This window comes from Pogoniulus pusillus, chromosome 3, assembly GCF_015220805.1.
Source record: "Pogoniulus pusillus isolate bPogPus1 chromosome 3, bPogPus1.pri, whole genome shotgun sequence".
NCBI lineage: Eukaryota > Metazoa > Chordata > Aves > Piciformes > Lybiidae > Pogoniulus > Pogoniulus pusillus.
Genome location: NC_087266.1, coordinates 49994062 through 50012079, shown reverse-complemented (window position 1 = coordinate 50012079; position 18018 = coordinate 49994062). Strand labels below are relative to the sequence as shown.

Sequence of the window (18018 nt, the reverse complement as noted above, 5' to 3'; positions counted from 1 at the left end):
ATCTCTACAGGGAAGGAGCAGCCACCCAATTGAACTAGGAGCCAAATGGAAATGAAGCACTGGGCCTCCCTTCACCTGTATTCATGCTATTGCTGTCCTGGAGATAATGACACAATAGACACTCTAGGATCTTGGGACTTACACCATACTCCTGCTGGGACAAATGAAGGGCAGGAATTTAGCCAGCCCCAGCCTAGCATCCTGAGCTTGAAAAATTACGTTTGGGCTTAAGAGTTCTGCTGAATGAGGACCTCTCTGCTGAAGTTATTTATAGTGTCCACTGGACTGGAGATGTATTCAGAGGGAATGAAATGGAGGCCACCAAGTGATTTCTTGAAAGGCTTGGAGCTGTCATTAGATAAATTAACTCTGGTCACTGGTGAGGACTGTACAGCTGGATTTCATGTGATGTCCCCAGAGGTGCCAGACCCAATAAGACATTTCCTCTGTGCCCCATAGATGTTCTTCTGTGGATTTATTAAGATTTGGAAGAAAGATAGGGAGCCCTTGAAGGCTTTAGGCATTACTGTCAAAAACTGGCATTCAATTATCATGTGGCAAAAATGTTGCTATTCAGGCTGGGGGTAAATATTTATGGAACATGTGATAGAAAGTTGGACCCAGTATAAATGTGCTGCATAAACAGTGTAGTTTCTGTGGGAAAGGGATAAAACAGGCATTCTAGATCTTGTCTCATCATAGATGTGACTTAGAAATTGAGGTATTTTTTTCAAGCACTTCCTCTCTGCACCTAATTTACAAAAGAAAAGATGTGGAGAAATCTTAGCAGCAAAAACAGTATTTGCAGACAATGAGAGAGGACTTAAGAAAACTGAAAATCACAGAATCACAGCAACATCCAGGTTGGAAAAGACTCTCAAGATCACCAAGTCCAACCATTATCCCTATTCTACAAGATTCATCTCTCTAAGCACCACATCCAAACGACCCTTAAACACACCCAGGGTGGGTGACTCCACCACCTTCCTGGGCAGCTCATTCCAGTGCCTGACCACTCTCTTCATGAAAAACTTTTTCTTACTGTCCAACCTAAACCTTCCCAGTCTCAACTTGAGGGCATTCCCCCTTGTTCTGTCTCCAGTTACCTGTGAGAAGAGACCAGCACCAGCCTCTCCACAATATGCCTTCAGGTAGACAGCAATGAGGTCTCCCCTCAGCCTCCTCTTTTTCAAACTAAACAACTCCAGCTCCCTCTGTCACTCAGAGCAGCCATGGGGAGTGATAAATGTGGTTTACACATAATAAGTAAGAAAGAAAATCCACTAGTGAATTATTAGAAATACAGCAGGCAGCAGAGTAAGAAAGGTGAGTCAGTGAAACTAGCTGTGGCTAAAAAGAAGGTGCAAAAAGAGTGGGGAAGGCTATCAACATCTATCACAATGAAGGCCAGACCCAAAATCCTCATGCCTCTTCAGTTAAGCAGCCTGAGTTTCTCTTCCCTAGACTGGGATCCAAAGCTGAGAAGTGGATGTTAGAGAAGCTGATGCTGTATTGGGGGTGAGCTGGAAAACTGAGTTTGCCAAGTGAATTCAGGCAGACGGAAGCTTGAGCGGTCAAAGCAAGGGCAGCCTGTGACCCCAGGGCCTGCAAACCAGATGAAGTTAGGATTGGACCAGTGTGTAGAAAGAGCCAGAAATCCCTTTTTTACAGGGTTTTTAATGTGGGTTTTTTCAGACTTTAAACTTGCCTGTGCCCTAGTTTAGGCATCACATCCTGCTTTGGGTCTTACCTAGCTATGCATCACAAGGCACTGAGGAAGGTACTGATAAATTTGCTGGCAGTCATTTTTGACTGGAAATGCATCTGAAAAGGAAGGCAACTGATTGGTCTCCAGGATAGCTCTTCAAAGGCAGAGAAATTTTGAGAAATGCTTCTTGACATTGAGATACTCAGACTACCAGTGAGGGAGGTGAGGCAAGGCACAAACTGAGGGTGTTTGGAGAAAATACAGCACTCGTTGAGAAGGAAAACAGCAAAGAGCTTCCTGATGTGTGAGCAAACCACCAAACAGGGAGCAAAACCAGCGCAGAGCACTGGACAGATGTAGTAGCTTTCACCAGTGGAAAAGATTCTGTCTATATCTATGGTATTCCAGTGCTGTTACTGTATGGATGTCCTCTCTGTCCATCAGGATGGGCAAAGGGACAGGCTGCTGAAGTGTCCCTTGGCACTCACAGACACCATAATAGGTGACTCTTCAGTGTTTGGTGTGAAGAATGCGCGGGAAGAGAAAGGACAGGTGAAGGAAGGAGAAATGATGAAAGACAACTGTTCTCCAGATCATCATCTTGACGTTTACCTGGTCCAGATTCTGTTGTCAGCTACAGGAGTGTGAGTGTAAACCATCAACATCAACTTGGGTCCTGGGAAAAATGAGGAGCTACTGGTAGAGTATGGGGTGGGAGGCTCCTCTGGGGAACAGGGAGCTTCCTAACTGTAGAAAACAGACTCACCATTGAGATTCCATGGAAGTGGCATTGTGAAGGAAGGTAAGGAGCTAAGAATCATAGGACTAAAATGATAAACTGAAGGGAATAGCACAGCCTTGGACAGACACTATAGGCAGAGGGAGATTTCTTTGGAAGCCTTTTCCCCCCATTATGCTTCTCCCAGGAGACTAGTTTTTTCTCTGATTTATTCATCTGTGCTCAAATAAAATTGAGCCTTATTTTGGTGTGGCTGCAGAGAGGAGAGGGGGAGCAGATCTACTTTTGGGCTCTGGCCAGTCTGGGCTCCTGCTGCTCAGGCCTTATGCAACAATCTAGAGCATAATTTGGCCTAGAAAAAGGCTAGAAGAGAAAAAGATGAAAGGGACAGGTGAAAAACAGGTTTTCCTCTTCAGAACCCTCTTGTTTACTTTCCTGTGCTAGGTCAGTCTCCAGCAATCTTCCTTTTGCTCTGGCACAGTCCTGGTATCAGCAGGATTACTGAACCCCTTCATAAGTGAGAAAAGAATTTAGACTTCTATCTGCATCTGGGTTTTGTGTGCTTGCTCCCTTTAAGAGAGATAACCCTGGGGAAATTCAATTGAATACAAGCCAGCTGCCTTCCTGCTTACATCTTTCGTCCAGGAGAGAGCCTGCACTGCAAGATACCAACGCTTCTGCTCAATCAGGGAGAATGTTTTGCTGAATTTCAGGATAAGAAAAATTTGCATCATCATTTTGTACTGAGCTAATTCTGCAGGGAGCCAATTGGCTGCAGAGACACAAGGCACCCAGCTAAGCAAGTTCAAGTGAATTTTCTTACTGCTATCCACATGCCATGTAGCAACCAGCACTGCCTCTGCCTCCCACTGGGGCATGAGCATGAAATCTGTCTCTTCAAAGGATGACCACTGTAGAGAGGCTGCCCTCAAAGAGAGGTCCAGTGAAGTGAATAATTCCTGGGGGGATTCTATTAAAACCAGCCAGCTGACCCAGTGGTGGCATCTCAGACTCCATGTGCTGGTGTGGCAGCAAACCACTCCTCAAGGTATGGCCTTGCTGAACTGATGACCTCAGTACCGCTGTCTGTCCAGCCAGGACCAAGTGGGGGCAACACACAGGTGCTTTGTCCTGCAGCAGCCCCCAGACACTGACTTTGGCAAGGTGCTCTGTTGCAGCCCTGAGCTTAGAGTGGTGTTGTTTTGAACATGGGTTGAAGCAGGTTCTGGCACCCATCCTGCACGATGCAAATGAGGAACAGAGAACTGGCAAGCACAGCAGTGAGGGCTGCTTCATTCACACCCTCTTGCCCACCTCCAGGTGGAAAGAAGTACTGGGGGCAGTGATAAGGTTTTTTGGCAGCTCTCACAACTGGAGTTGCCTTCCATGCCTGAGGCTGCAGGCTAGGTAGCAGAGGGTCAAGGACACAGGCCAGATTGTACAGCATTTGGTGCTTGGTACTTCGCAGCCTCTGTGGCTCTAAATCACAAATCTCATGGGGGGTGTTTGTGGCTTTCATTTTCATGTTTTGCTAATGCTCTGAGTGGAAAAACAGTGAAGTGGTTTTACTGCTTGATGCTGAGGACTACTGCTTTATGCTCTGTGAGATGCCCATGGGAATGTGGGTACCCATCAAGATGCAAGGACTGTGTGGGACTGAGCCTTGGGGCAGAATCTACCATGGGGAGTTTTTGGGCTGAGTCCTGGAGTAAATGATCCCTGAACTGTATCAAGGGGCAATTTTGAGACAGGCAGAGGGAGCAACTCAAAACTTAGCCAGGCAGTAAGCTAACAAGTGGTGTGAGCTCCCAGTGCTGAAGTCACTTTTTTTTTCCAAGTCACAGGATTTGATATTTCTAAATTGTTGTGTGATGCCTTCGGCAGTGGGCAGAACTCTGCATTTTTCTTCTGGAAAGCAAAGCAAAGCAAACAGTAGTTTCTCCTTCCACTAGGTTTAAATGAGGTTAACATCATAATAACTGCTGAAGTGACACAAGTTTCCATATACAGAAGTGCAGGCTAAGAAGCCAAGTCGGGTCAGTCTCCTGACTGATGGTGACCATTCTTGTTCACAAGTTTTCAACAGACAGAATTCAAACGGGCTGAGAAACCACAAGGGCAAGATGATTTTTTTTTCAAGTAGATGAAATTTACTTGGATTAAAAAAAAAGGGGGGGGGGGGGGGGCAGGAAAGAAGAAAAGCTGATTGAGAGAATGTATTTTGCACATCCTTACTGTATCCAAGTAGTTCTCCTATGCATGTCTCACAGGTGAAGATGGCTTAAACTCCTAGAAAAACAATGTGTGAACTCCAAAAGATGATCTCAGCTATGGAAATACTTCCTGCAGTGTTATAGAAAGGTCCTAGCAGTAAAGTTTCTTCCCTGTGGATTCTGAATATCATAAGACCCTTCCTGAGTGCACAGCTGACCTGTGGCAGCTGCAGTCACAGATCAGCTACTCTGCTGCCTGCTGTAGCTCAGGGGTGCTGCATCAGCACGTTCAGAGTTGACTTGCAGATCTGTGAAATGCCACCACTGTCCCCAGAAGCAACGTTTTTGGTATATGCAGATTTAAAATGCTTCTGAGAGAAAGTCAGTACCCTGGGTGGAGCCTGGTGGGAATTCACACTCAGACAAGACAGGCAGGCGAGCCAAAAGCAGAGGTGGAGAGCAACACTGTGGCAGCTTATTTTTCTCCCATATGACTACATGAACTGACAATTTAAATACATTTACTGTTGACAGGGAATATAAAGTATGTTAAAAGCAGATTCTAATTCAGACATCTCCCAAATGCTTACCTAACTATCACAGTCTCCTACAGTATCAAATAAATCAATGCCAAGTAAAGACACTGGAAGAGATCCTCATAGCAGCATGTTGCCGACTGCAGTTACTGCTACTGCTCTGGCTGAAATGTCAGGGAACCAAGCAGAAGATGAAAACATGAAGACGTTTGTGAAGGTGCAGAGCTGACTTCCCATAAGGAGCCTGGTTTTCAGAAAGAAGTATTTGGTTGAGTAGGAGAGAGAGGTGGGATCAAAAGGATCAGAGTGAAGAAAGTGGAAGAGCGTTATATACAGGGCAGCTGTGGTTTGCCTCTCCTGTGGCCTGAAGTCATCAAGTGGATCCACATTGAAAGCCACATTGCCAAACTGACTTTGTACTCACACAGCTTTTATGTCCTTCCTGTTATCCCACAGATAACCCTCCCTTCAGGGTAGGGATGAAAAAAACAGCTGAACACAAGTAAGCAACATTTGACCAACCTCCAGAGCTGCTGGATTCAGGCAGCAGTAACAGCACATCTGCAAGGTGTCCCTTTATGGCTTTCATCTGTGCCTGCCTGTACTCACTGCAGTTTCACAATTTAGCTCTTGTCCTGCCCTCTCACTCCAGCTTGTGAGGCTCCCTTAAGATGGGCAGATAAGCAAGGGTGTGTACCTTTGCATATGTTGCACTCATTTTCTCACCCACTTTGGTACCAAAGTCCACCTAAGTTAACCACACTCTCCTGCTGAGCCCACCCCAGTCTTCTACCCTGGAGGAAGTTCCTCCCACAGGTCAGTAGCTGGGGGAGAGTTTGTATGCAGTTCACAGAAGTGCCTGTATGTCAGGCATTTCTCCTGAGCTTCTTGGCAACCTCTTCCCTATGCAGATTTCTGTATTGTTTGCCATGCCAGTGCTGGGCACAGCAGCATCGAACAGCAGCAGTGCAGATGAGAGTTCCAACTCGGGAGAAGTCTGATCCAGCTCCCTTGCCAGCCTTGCACCACCAGAGCTCACAGCAGAGCCTCAGTAGGTTTTGGTGGCAGCAGCAAGCAGTCCTTACACTCCCAGCCAGCACTGTGTGTAGAAAGGGTCCTACTCCACCACGACAGTTGGAAGAGAAAGGGTGGGTTGGGTGCGTGCTCTTTTTTCTCTACTGGCAGAGGAAAACAAAACCTTTATTCTTTAGGAATTGACCTGCTCCTGCAGCTTACTCTCCACGTCAGATTGTAATCCCTTCTGGTGACATCACAGGTACTGCTCTGCTGCCAAGTGATGTCACAATGAGAAGCTTGTGACTGCAAATGGGGAGTAAGAACAGATGACCTCAAAAGCAGCTAATACCCTGTTATTACATAAATGCCCCTAATACTTCCGTAAATGTGCCAGGAACGAAAAATATGAGAGGAAGGAGGTCCCGTGGTCTGCCAGCAGATGTGAAAATGTGTGCAAATCCAACCTCTTCCCACACACCTGTAGAGCTTTTATTGCTCTCTTTTGCCTCTAAAACTCCTTCTCTTACTGTCTTCACTGATACAGCTGCCCAGCTCCTTAACCAGCCCCAAGATCCTTCGTCATTTAAAAACACTACTACACTAAATAGTAAGAGAAAAGCACAAAAACTCTCCGCATTTGGAAGTGTCCAAAACCCATTTAGATGCTTGGGGATAGTCAAGCATCTCAACAAAATCAAATCTACATTTAAGTGTAATGAATTTGATAAATAACTTGAACACATAATGAGTCTTTTCTGTGAGGCTTCCTGGGGTCCGTGGGCAGCACCACAGACTGGGTGTAAATATGAAGCTATCTAATTAGTAGCTGTTGTGGTTTTGTGATAAAGCCAAACTGACAGAATGGACAAACAGGTACACCCCAAAAAAGCTTTATTGCCACTATAAAAATTATACTTCACACGGTCAGCTACGTTCTTAGAAGCTGGAAGTGATGCTCAGAATCTCAAATGCCTTTGTGGGTTTTGTTGTTGTTGGCTGGATGTTTTTGTTCGTACATGTCTCCATTGTGCTGCTGGTTTATTATCTGCCATGGCCAAGTTTTGGTAATGTTTCCTCCTGGGATTTTTTACAATGGATTATCTTTCTTTGATAGGCTAAGAAGCAGATTTAAATGTCCCCAGGGGAAATAATTTCACACTCGTACTTTCAGCCACAAAGTCTGAATCTTCAGTAGTTTTACATTATGCAAGTAGACATTTAAGGTGCTTAATACTTTCTAACCTCTAGTGCCCTTTTTACACAGAGACAGGCAGTCAGCAGGGATTACTCTGATCCTAATTAACCACAAACTCTTCTGATATTTGGTCACTGCACAGTAGCGTGCTGCCAGGTACACAGAGGTAAACTGATCTGGATTATCTGTTGGTGCATGTGCTTCGTGGAGGGAGGTCCAGTGCTCCATGTTGTGGGTAAGTTACAGGCAGATACACCCTTAAACACGGAGCAGGGAGACCACTGTATGAAGCTGGTGGTGTAAGAAAAGGGGAAAGTACTAACTGGAAGACCTTCTCCTAACAGCTTTCTATCAAGGCTTCATTTTTGTACAGAAGGCTGTTTTCTACAGTGCTGCACTGCAACAGGGCAGAAAGTGATAAAGCATGACAACACAAAGAGAAGAACAGCTGCTGCTGCTCTCTCAGCAGGAAAGGAGCACATCTTTGTGGTTACAAATCCTCTCTCTTTGTCTTTCCTACTCTACTGACTTGAGTTAGAACAGAACTAACTCTGTTCAAAGACTTTTCTTTCAGTTAAGTCTCTTCTAGGTGACCACGATTTCTGAAGGCAATGGCATAGTTTTGCAGGCAGGGTCTGCTTCTAGTAGTGATAATAGTTTGTGTTTCTGCAAACTTACTGAGAGTGCACTCAAATTCCTCTGACCGCATCACTGACAAAGATGTTAACCAGCACTGGTCCCAGCACTGACCCTGAGGGACAGCAGTTGAATGTGTGTCTTTACTTGCACACTGCCCACCATGGCTCTTGCCTTCCCTTACCGAGCAGCTGAGCCCTACTCTCCTTCACATGACACAGAAAATACAGTGCTGAAGGTCTTCCTCAGCCTTATAGTACATAAAGCAAACAATGTGCAGCAGAGTGAGGAAGATGGGTATGAGAGGAGTCTTATGTGGCAGTGGGAGAAGCAGCTGTGAGAGTCTTGAACCACCACGGCACTGCAGGCAGCAAAATCACCTGGGAGGAGAGGGATGTGGATGCTTGAGGCATGAAGGAGAACCTTGTGAAGCACAGAGACTAACAGGAAAGCTCTTGAACTGCTGCAGTCCAGGTGTCCTGGTACAACCTGAGCAGCCAAAACAGCCTCCCTGAGAGCAGCCTATATCTCTCCCTTCTTTGCTGATGCAGGATCAGTGGTGGCCAATGACATTCTGTTTACTGTCTCCACAGAGGAACTGTGATGTCTACTATTTCGACCTAGTGTTCCAGGTGATGAGTTCAACTTGTTCCTCTGACCTCTGTGAGTGACAGCTCAGCAGATCTGAAGCTATGCACAGCCATGCAAGGGAGAAAGAATCCTGCTGGACAAAAAAATCAAGGTTAGTTTACAGCTGTAAGGATAAAATCATGTGGAAAGCAGGAGCTCCAAAGGGGATCAATAAGTGTGTTTGCAATGGCATTGAGATCCTCTTCCAAGTAGAAATACCCTTCTAGTAACTGAAGCTCTTCAAAGTAACAGAATTAACCAGGGTGGAAAAGACCTTTGAGGTCATTGAGTCCAACCTAGCACCTAAGACCTTCTAATTAACCAAACCATGGCACTAAGTACTTCATCCAGCCTCCTTTTAAACACCTTGTTCAATCTCATCCCATTGGCCTCTGCCCACCCATCCAGCCTGGCCAGGTCCCTCTGTAAGTTGTATCTGTTTGTAACTGCTTTTGTTAAATATGGGAACATTTGATGTCATGCTTCCTTGGAAAGCAAGACTCTCATTTCAGTGGTTCAAGAAGAGAAAAAATGTCCATTATTTAGGCAAAAAAGAAAAGCTAGCTGTTTCCACAGTGGTCTGTGTCTCACCCTAATGCCTTTAAGAGCAGTCTTGCATGGACCCACATACCTGGAGCTGGTGCACCATCTGGGGATAGAAGATAGGAAGGTCACAGCTGGTTCCTATCTTTCTGCTCCTTTCCTACCCTTTGGCTTGTCTCAGCACTCCTCTGATGTCAATGGCAGCTTTAGCCTCCCTACCTCTTGCTCAGGTTGGTGGCAGTGGTTTTTATTGCTGTCATAGGCAGCCTCAAAACTCCTACCTTCAAACTTTCTGCATGATGTCTGTATGCTCAGAGAGTAAGCATCCTCAGCCCTTCGGTGGGAAAAACACCAAGCAATAAGCTCTTGAAAGAAAGGAAGGCAGTAAAGTGCTAAGGAGAGAAACTCAAGGGCTAATCTTAGCTAGTCAAAACCAACAGGCAGAGCAATTACTCAAAGCTTTGCTTTCTTGTGACCAAAAGAGCCCAAATAAGGTAGGAAAAGTTGCAGCCATAGCCGTGTCACAGCAAATCATGTGAAAAAGACACCCACTCCTAATTACACTTAGCTGAAAAGAAGTGTCTGTCCATGATACAGCCCATGTGAACGGCATAGAGGTGGCTGCTAATTCACTGAGCTGGGAGGAAGCACAGGAGTGGTGCTCTGTGTCGCGTTCTTAACCGGCCTCTGTCCTGGGAGGCCCTGTCCCCAAGTTCATTGCACACAAGGAGCAGCTGGCACTGCTACCCTCACAAGAAGCACTGTCTTGGCAGGGCTTTGGTCATACTTAGCAGATTATCTCCGTACCAGGAGGGCAAAAATTTTCATCAAAGTAAATGGTGGAATTCGTGACAGACACAGCTAACTGTGTCCTGCTCAAGGGCCTGTTCACAGCAGATGCTCAGCTCCATCCCGAGCACAACCCAGAGCTCCCTAGGCTGTAACTGCTTCCTTGCCCATGGCTCTGCTGCAGCAGAATGACAGGCAAAGCTGTTCAGGTCATCGAGTCACTGGGTTCTCCTGCTCCCCGGCTTTCTGATGGAGGAGCAGGCAGTGGAGCAGGGTGATGGGGCGCACGCCCAGCACAGGCACTGTCAGCAGCTAATACCGAGGTGCAGCGCACAGGGTGCGCCAGGCCAGGCAGGTCTCACCAGCAGGCATGGCCGCAGCGATGCCTGTTTGGAGCCCCGTGCGGAGCGAGTGCCGCTGTGTTCGCCTCCGGCCCGTGCTTCTCACGCACGCTTGCTGCCAGGTGCCCAGCAGACTCCGGGGGCAGGAGCTTGTTTCAGGTCCCCGAGACACGGTGCCCAGGGCATCGTGCCAGGCTCGCAGGGCCCCTGCCAGCTGTCCCCGCGGGTGTCACCTGCCTTGGGCTGGCAGGCTCTGGCGCTGGCACTCTTGTGCATGGAGACCACAAGGTGGCAGCAGCAACTTGCGCAGGCTGGTGGCGTCCCAGCGAGGGGTCCCGGAGAAGCAGGCTGCTGCGTGGCTGCGATCTGCCACTAACACAGGTGCTCCGCACCGCAGAGACGCGAACAGGCGTTCCTGCTGGCGGCTCAGCTCTGGCCAAACCCATTGCCACTGCCGCTGCATTACGTGCCGATGGTCAGCAGTTTTTACTGATGGGCACACTGAACTGATGGCCTTCACCTACCAACCTGTTGCGCCTTTTCCGCCTCGTCTATTCAGGAGATTAAAAAGCACAAGTGATTGGCAAGTGAGCCATGCTTAATGCAGGAGGCTGCGTCGAAGCGGAGACAGGGTGTACCTCTTCAGCTGTGAGGCCCTCTAAGACGGCAGATGGCTTTTCTGTGGCTAGATGGAAGTAACACTGCCTGTAAGTTGCTAAGTAGAAGTGAGCTGGTCTCCAGCTCCAAAGGCCAGCCCAGCACTCTTTGATCATGCCCCCACCCACTGACTCCATTGGCCAGATGCATGTCACAGAGGGTGTTGCTTCCCTCCTGGATTGCTGCCCATTCCTCACGGCTTTAGGACACAGTCTGTTTTTCAGAGGAGGCTGTTCCCTGAAGTGAGGTCTGTTGCTGGTGTTTTGAAAGTGTGACCCTGGTGGGTTCGTGGGATGCCTTGCCTACAGTGCATGTGGGAGCACATGAGAATGTGAAGTTTGACAGGACAGTGCTGGAGACAGAGGGGTCCAGGCTTCATGTAGCCTATTTCACTGTGGGCATCAGGTAACGTCTTGGAGAATGCTGTCTGAGGAGGTCCAAATCAGTCAACAACCAACCAGATGATCCAGTGTCTGCACCTTCTCTCTGTCCTTTTTCCATCTACTCTTACAGACACTTCACAGGATTCACAAGGCTTTGCAGGGCTTTCTACATTGAGCATTTATATTCTTCCCCCACACGCAGCCATGGAGGATATTTCCTTCCAATGACCTCACAACCTGTTTGCTCCTGTGCTCAGGGTGACAGGAGGCACTCAGTGAAATTATCTGGGCGATGGCTGCAAATTAATGTGACTGTCTTCTCACACAGGGCATGGATTCAGTGCTCCTCACTGCCACGAACTGGTGTAAAAATCAGAGGAAATTCAAGGGAAATCGGGTAAGTTGGTGGAGGATGAATCCCTTGGTAGTACAATGTAGCAGTTGGTCACACAGTGATCTGAACACAGCTTTTGGCTCAAGATGCCTGCACTCTGTGTAAATTTAGTAGATTACACTACAGTGAGTGCTGGAAGCTGGGAAAGGATGCCACAGGGAGGTTGCTATGTACTCAAATGACACTTATGCTCAGATGATAAAGAATTCATGACATGAACGTGAATGATTCTGAGCTAGATTGGGGAAGACTCACCAGTTTTATAAAGAGAAATCACAGCTCATGAATCTATCAGTGGTTTCAGAAAGCATCAACAAGTAGGTGTACAGCTAAGAACAGTTTTCCAAAGTCCTTGATCAAAGCTTCCTAAAGAAACCACGCTGTGATGGTTTAGGAGGCAAGGTTGTGTGAACAAAGGACTGATTAAAAGGCAGGAAACAGAAGGTAGAAATAAATAGCCAGTTCTGACAGTGGAAGGAGCTTGGCAGTGGAGTCATGCTGGGATTTGTACTCAAGCTTATATTGTTCAGCACGACTTAAACCTACAAAAGGAGGGCTTCATCAGATGGGAGTTTCTTGAGGATATTAAGCATCCGAAACAGTAAAGATGATGAACACCTGGGGAAGCTGCAGAAGAGTCTCATGATAGACAGCAAGTGAGCAATAAAAAGGCAGATGAAATTCAATGGAGCTAATTCTAAAATTAATTACATTAGAAAGCTCAGTTTTACATGCACGGTGATTGGCTCTGAACTGTTACTGCTTGTGAATTAAACCTGGGGATTATAGTAAGATCTGTGAAAGGCGTAGCTCAGTACTCAGCCAGTCAGAGCAGCAAGTCACATTACTAGGAAAGGCACAGAAAATAAAATGGAAAAAACCTTCAAGGCATTCTTTGAATCTACAGTGTGGCTATGGACCCTCTAGCTCAAAAAACACACAGCAGAACAGAACAAAACACAGAGGGTAGCCAGCATGAACTGAAGCACAGATTGGTTTTCCCATGGAGAGTAACTAGCCTGACCAGGGCTTGGCTTGAAAGGAGAAAACAGAACAGAGTGATGTTTTATAGACCTCTGTGAAGCCATTAATGGTCTGGAAAAGGTGAACAAGAAACAGCAATTGACTGTCTCTCCCTAGAGCAAAAAAGGAGTATGAAATGGAGCTGGGAGGTGGCAGGTCTGGGAGATAACCCTTCCCGTACAACATGTAGTAGTTCCACATGTAGCAGTGGAAACTGCAGACGATAACCAGGCTCAGAAATCAGCCACACAAATTCAGGAGAGAAAAGCCATTTACAGAAGTGCCATCTACATCACCTCAGACCTTCCTGAGCCACTCAGTCCTTTGTACAGCCAGTTGGTGTCTTCTTATGGAGGCAGCTCAGCTGTCCAGAATAGACAGGCCTTTGAAATGCCTGCAGAGTGTGAAAGTGCACGCTGCAAAAAGTCTCTGCAGCCAGGATCACAGGAGCTCATCTCCTTGCTGATATCAACCACTGAAAACACCAGTGTTTCAGCAGTAGTTAATGCATCCATAGTTTCACTCTGCTTCCAGAACCCTTTGTGAAACAGGACTGTCTTACCAAGACCAGGGTAGTTCTGTGCTGATGCTCAGGTTGTTAAACCTTAACATCATTCCTGAAAGCCCAGTTAAAAGAGGCAGTCAGTCTGCAGTGCTTCCTAAAAGAGCATGCAGAAGGTTAAGCCCAGCTGATGCTGCCTCTCTATTTTATTGCACAGAAGGAACGTGTTGTGGGGCCGGTGGAGAGAGAGCTCAGCAAAACCCTGCAGTTCTCAGAGTACACTGTTCACCATCTAACCAAAACAACAGGACACGTAAGTAAATGCCACCAAACTTGTGCATATTGAGTTCTCTGAATAGATTAGCATCCTACTAAAGAATGGGAAGAGAATGAATGAAGTCCACCTCCAGTGCAACACCCCTCAAAGTCTGACTTGCTTTATTACAGACAAAAAGTTTTCTGTGCAGTGTCATCTCTGTTCTACCTGACAGCAGGACACTCCATTATGCCAAAATCTGGTTACAAGCACCATGAATGGAAACAATTAAAAAGTTTATTTCTAGTTAAGTAACCAGTAAACAAAACAGAAACACTTGAAGACAGAACCAGTGGAGATTGCATAAACTTAGTTTGTGGCAGCTCATTTGGCTTTCTTCCCACTAGGATTAATGGGGTAAGATCTGGAGATGAGATGATTGTAGAGCTGCTGGTTAATGCCACACATGAGCCTCAGGATTGACACTGGAGCTATGCTGTGCTTGTTTGCAGACCGCCAGTACCAGTTCGTACTGTCACATCAGGAGATGGTCCCCATATGTGCTGAACTTCTTGCAGAGGCACACCTGGGCTGCAAAGATGTTTCAAAGCCTCCTCTTCATTAAAAGCCCCAATCAGCTCTTGTTGGGAGTCTGGATGTTGGCATGATTCCAGGATCAGACAGACATGAGCTCAAACCAGTTTCTGATTTTATGTTCCGGTCATATGTTATGAATACTATGAAAATATGGTGGTGAGGTGCTGGGGTTTTTTATGTTCCAAATAATGAGTACTTCATTTGTAACAGATTTGAACCAAATTGATCCTACTCACTGTGCTATCTGTAAGTGGCTAGTGTTGATAAAATTTCTGTCCCATAAAATATATGATGCTGTTTCCTCCTTTATTTTCATACTGTCATAAATATGACAGGAAATAACTGAATCAAAACTTTAAACCAGTCCTAAGCATAGCTGTTCATATAGTGCAAGCTGATGGAAAAACTGTTGCTCTGCCTTCACAGTGTTTCACAAGCACTTCGACAGGGTACAAACACCACCACAGAGATCAGGCTTCGGGTACATGGGGTCTGCTGTGTTCAGAGGGCAGCTCATCTAAAGGCCACACAACTCAGAGGAAAGACTGCATGGACTCTGAGGGAGTACAGAGCAGGTAAACACATGCACATCCTGACATCTCCTTCATCAGTGCTATTCCTGGTCCCAGGCATTTCATAATAGAACAGTTTACCCAAAACTGGACTAAGCCTAAACAGTCTGGAGGGCAAGAGGCGGTTGATGATCTCCTGTACTCTTAGAGCTTCACAGGAGTTTCCTATTTATATATTGTGTTTAGCACCGAAAACAGAGTCTACCTCTGGTGCATGCTATGATAGCATCTGACAAAGAGGAATCTTGAGCTTCATCCTGATGCCTCTTTCCCTGCATGAATAAAATCACAGCAAAAGGAAAAATCCTTGAGGAGTAGCATCCTGACTCTTGACTGTCCCTCTGGCCTCTTCTGGACTGGGAGTGTGGGTTTAATAGAATCCCTATAAACCCCCTTGAAACCTGTACTCAACTTCCCTCAGGCTTTCTTCCAGAATTGTTTGTATAAACTGCTTTTGCTTAAACGGGTCATGGGAAGTGTTCTACTTACTGTAACAATTATTTATAGAGTGTGTGTACTTTTGGGGCTTTTGATTGCTTGGCTTTTTTTGTTACTATAATTTCGAAGCATCAGTTCTCCTGAGTAAAACTACTGGTAACACAGCAAACGTTTTTGTGCACAAATGCACTGCTATTCCACCCATCACAGTGCCATCATGGCAGGTCTTCTGCATCTGTACATAGTTACCTACAGCATCATTCTCGCTCCTTTCAGTGTGGCTGTTGTCTCCCTGGCTAGACCGGAGCTGAAATCAGCAGTACTTCTCTGCCAAAAGCGTGCGTGATCTGTGCATGCAGCTCAAATCCCAGTGATGATCCTTAGCGGTCACATTCACAGCTTTTTTCCTTACTTTTTGTGATTTATTTATTTTTTTTTTAAATACCAAATCAATTGTAGCAGAAAAGGCTACCAAGAACGAGCATTTTACAAACATCACCTGAAAAGGCAGTAAAATTTGACCTTGGAGAGAGTTACTTGGGAATTGATTGTGGCTTAATCATAAAGACGTACACTTGGGCCGCAGGTATGAAGAATATGTTTCTGAATTAATTACAGACACATAACCTCTTAAAAAATAGGGAGCTGCCATGGACTTGGGACTAACCTTGTAGCAAAACATACAAATGCTGGGCTGCCTTCCATGTTCTGTATTCCAAAACTGTTGCATGGGTTAGAAGCAGCAAGCATTGTTTACTTGGGCTACCACTGTCTACAGTGGCTGGGGGAACCCATTTTTGAGAGTTGAACATGCTGTGAAAGGTTTCCCTTTTGGCACTTTCTGTATCCTGGGCTGTCAAAGTAAAAGATACAGCAGAACTACTTCTTCTCCTCACCTCAGCACTTCCAGGTCTGAGGAATGAAGGAAACATGTCTTCACAGGAAACGTCATGCCTGACTCCACTCTTCGGAGACTTGTTACTGGGGCCTGCTGTGCTTAGAGCTGCCACTGGACTTGTGGAAGGGAAAGGTGACCCCTTTATTCTCTCCTTTATCCTGATTTAAAGAGAATTGTCTCAAGAAAGTTAAAGGAGTTTGTGGTCACAAATGAACCTTTGTTTTCTGCCACAGAAAACTGGATTATTATCTGACTCTTTGGGTATGTCCTTCGCCACCAGCCTAAGGGTCAGTCATAGAAACCATCCACTTTGCACTGCCATGGACGAGCCGCTGCTGATCATCTCTCTCAGTACAAAGGTACAGGGTGTAAGAACAGACTGCTTTGCCGTGCATAGTTTAGGGACAACCATCTCTGAGGGATCCAAGGGCTTTCTCCAAATATTTACCATGCTCTGTTTTGTCACCTCTCCTCAGCAAGGAACCTTCTGCAAGCTCAGGGTGGGCCCACTACTCTCACATTTGCCCCAAAAAGGTGTAAGACAAAGAAACTTCAGATGTAAAATTCTTCTTCATTAGCTGGTGATGCTGGACTACCACGACCATCCAGAGAACAAGCAGCTGCTGGTGAGGACTGTTTGGGCTGCTTGGAGAGAGATGCTGGCATGAATGAGCTGGAAGACCATTCAGAAAGAGAAGGCAGTGCACCATCAACTGACTCAAAGGCATTGCACGGATCTGATAGAGGCCTTCCACCAGTGGCCTGCGGTTCAGCCTTACTGACAGGTTGTTTCCATAGGGGAAGAGAGGCTTCCATGTCATTGCAAAATCCATTAAGGGCAGAGTATGCAGAGACCACAGACAGGTCTGAGACAGATAGCTTCATCCCTGTATCTACATCGGTCTCCTGGGCACCCTCCAAATCATCAATATTAAGCCTGGGGCTGCATCTCCATGTTTTTAACCTGGCTGCAGGTGACCCAGTATTTGAAAACTGAAACGGTTCACCAAAGTGAAAGGTCTCTGAAGCTGAGGAGGAGTTCACTGTAGGCAAGCAGAAGAGAGACTTGCTTCGTTGAAATGACCATGAAATGCTGGAGGCACTGCTGGAGCTCCGTGTCAAGTCCCCTTGATCACTGTGTCTCAAGTCCTGCTGGGAAAAAACAAGATAATGACCAAGGCCATTAGTGTGGCATACCTTGTTTTGAGCTGCTTCTTTTGCTTGTTCAGGGACATATCGGTGGCTCTGAGGAAGAAAGGCTGGCAGAGCAGTGAAGTAGGAATCTGTTGACACAGATGGATTGGGTTGCTTGTGCTGCTTTGCAGACTTCCTACACCAACTGCCTGTTTGCTGCAGCCGGGAGAGGGAGAAAAGAAGATCATATTAATACAGAACTGGCAGCCTTACAACTGCAAGTCTCCATTGCTGAGCTGTTACTGCAAATAATTATGAAGCAGACTTTGTTCAGTGTGCTTGCAGCAAATGTTTCACTTCAATAACAAAGAGAAAGCACCCCGCCAAAATCCCCAAATATTTACATAAGAAGCCTTGAAGACAACAAGAATAAATGGTAGAGGAGCCCTGCCTTGCGGGCTGAGTTACACTAGCTTGAAATTCTCACTTCCTATGGCCTTGCTCAGACTCATTCATATTCTGTCTGTCAACATCACTGCTTCAGTGGGCAGCTGAAGAAGGAAAATGAAGCAATGGAGATGTATGCTGCTGCCGTTATTTCTCATTTCTTCCTCCATGCAGTGTAGATGCTCTTTTTCCTGAGAAACATTAAAAAGCCTTTAGCAAGCAACCTCATACTCTGTCATCTCAACAGGAATGTACTACTTCTTTCAACTCTTTCACATCTTCTCTGTCACATATGGTTGGCTGAGCAGTGTGCTCTAGAAACCACTCCTCTATTAACTAATGACTTTAAGCATGGCTTTAAACACTTAAT

General features: G+C 46.1%; 1 protein-coding gene across 3 annotated transcripts in view; it reads right to left on the bottom strand.

The window, feature by feature from the left end:
* Positions 1-13727: 13727 nt before the first annotated feature.
* FAM124A (family with sequence similarity 124 member A) overlaps positions 13728-18018 on the bottom strand; it is a 38583-nt gene continuing 34292 nt past the window's right edge. For 2 of the 3 annotated variants that reach the window (XM_064176280.1, XM_064176288.1), the window contains exon 4: positions 13728-17417. In XM_064176280.1, coding sequence (XP_064032350.1) covers positions 16620-17417 — 798 coding nt within the window. In that variant the 3' untranslated portion in view covers positions 13728-16619. The remainder of the gene's footprint in view (positions 17418-18018) is intronic. The other variant, XM_064176296.1, reaches the window with a different exon arrangement.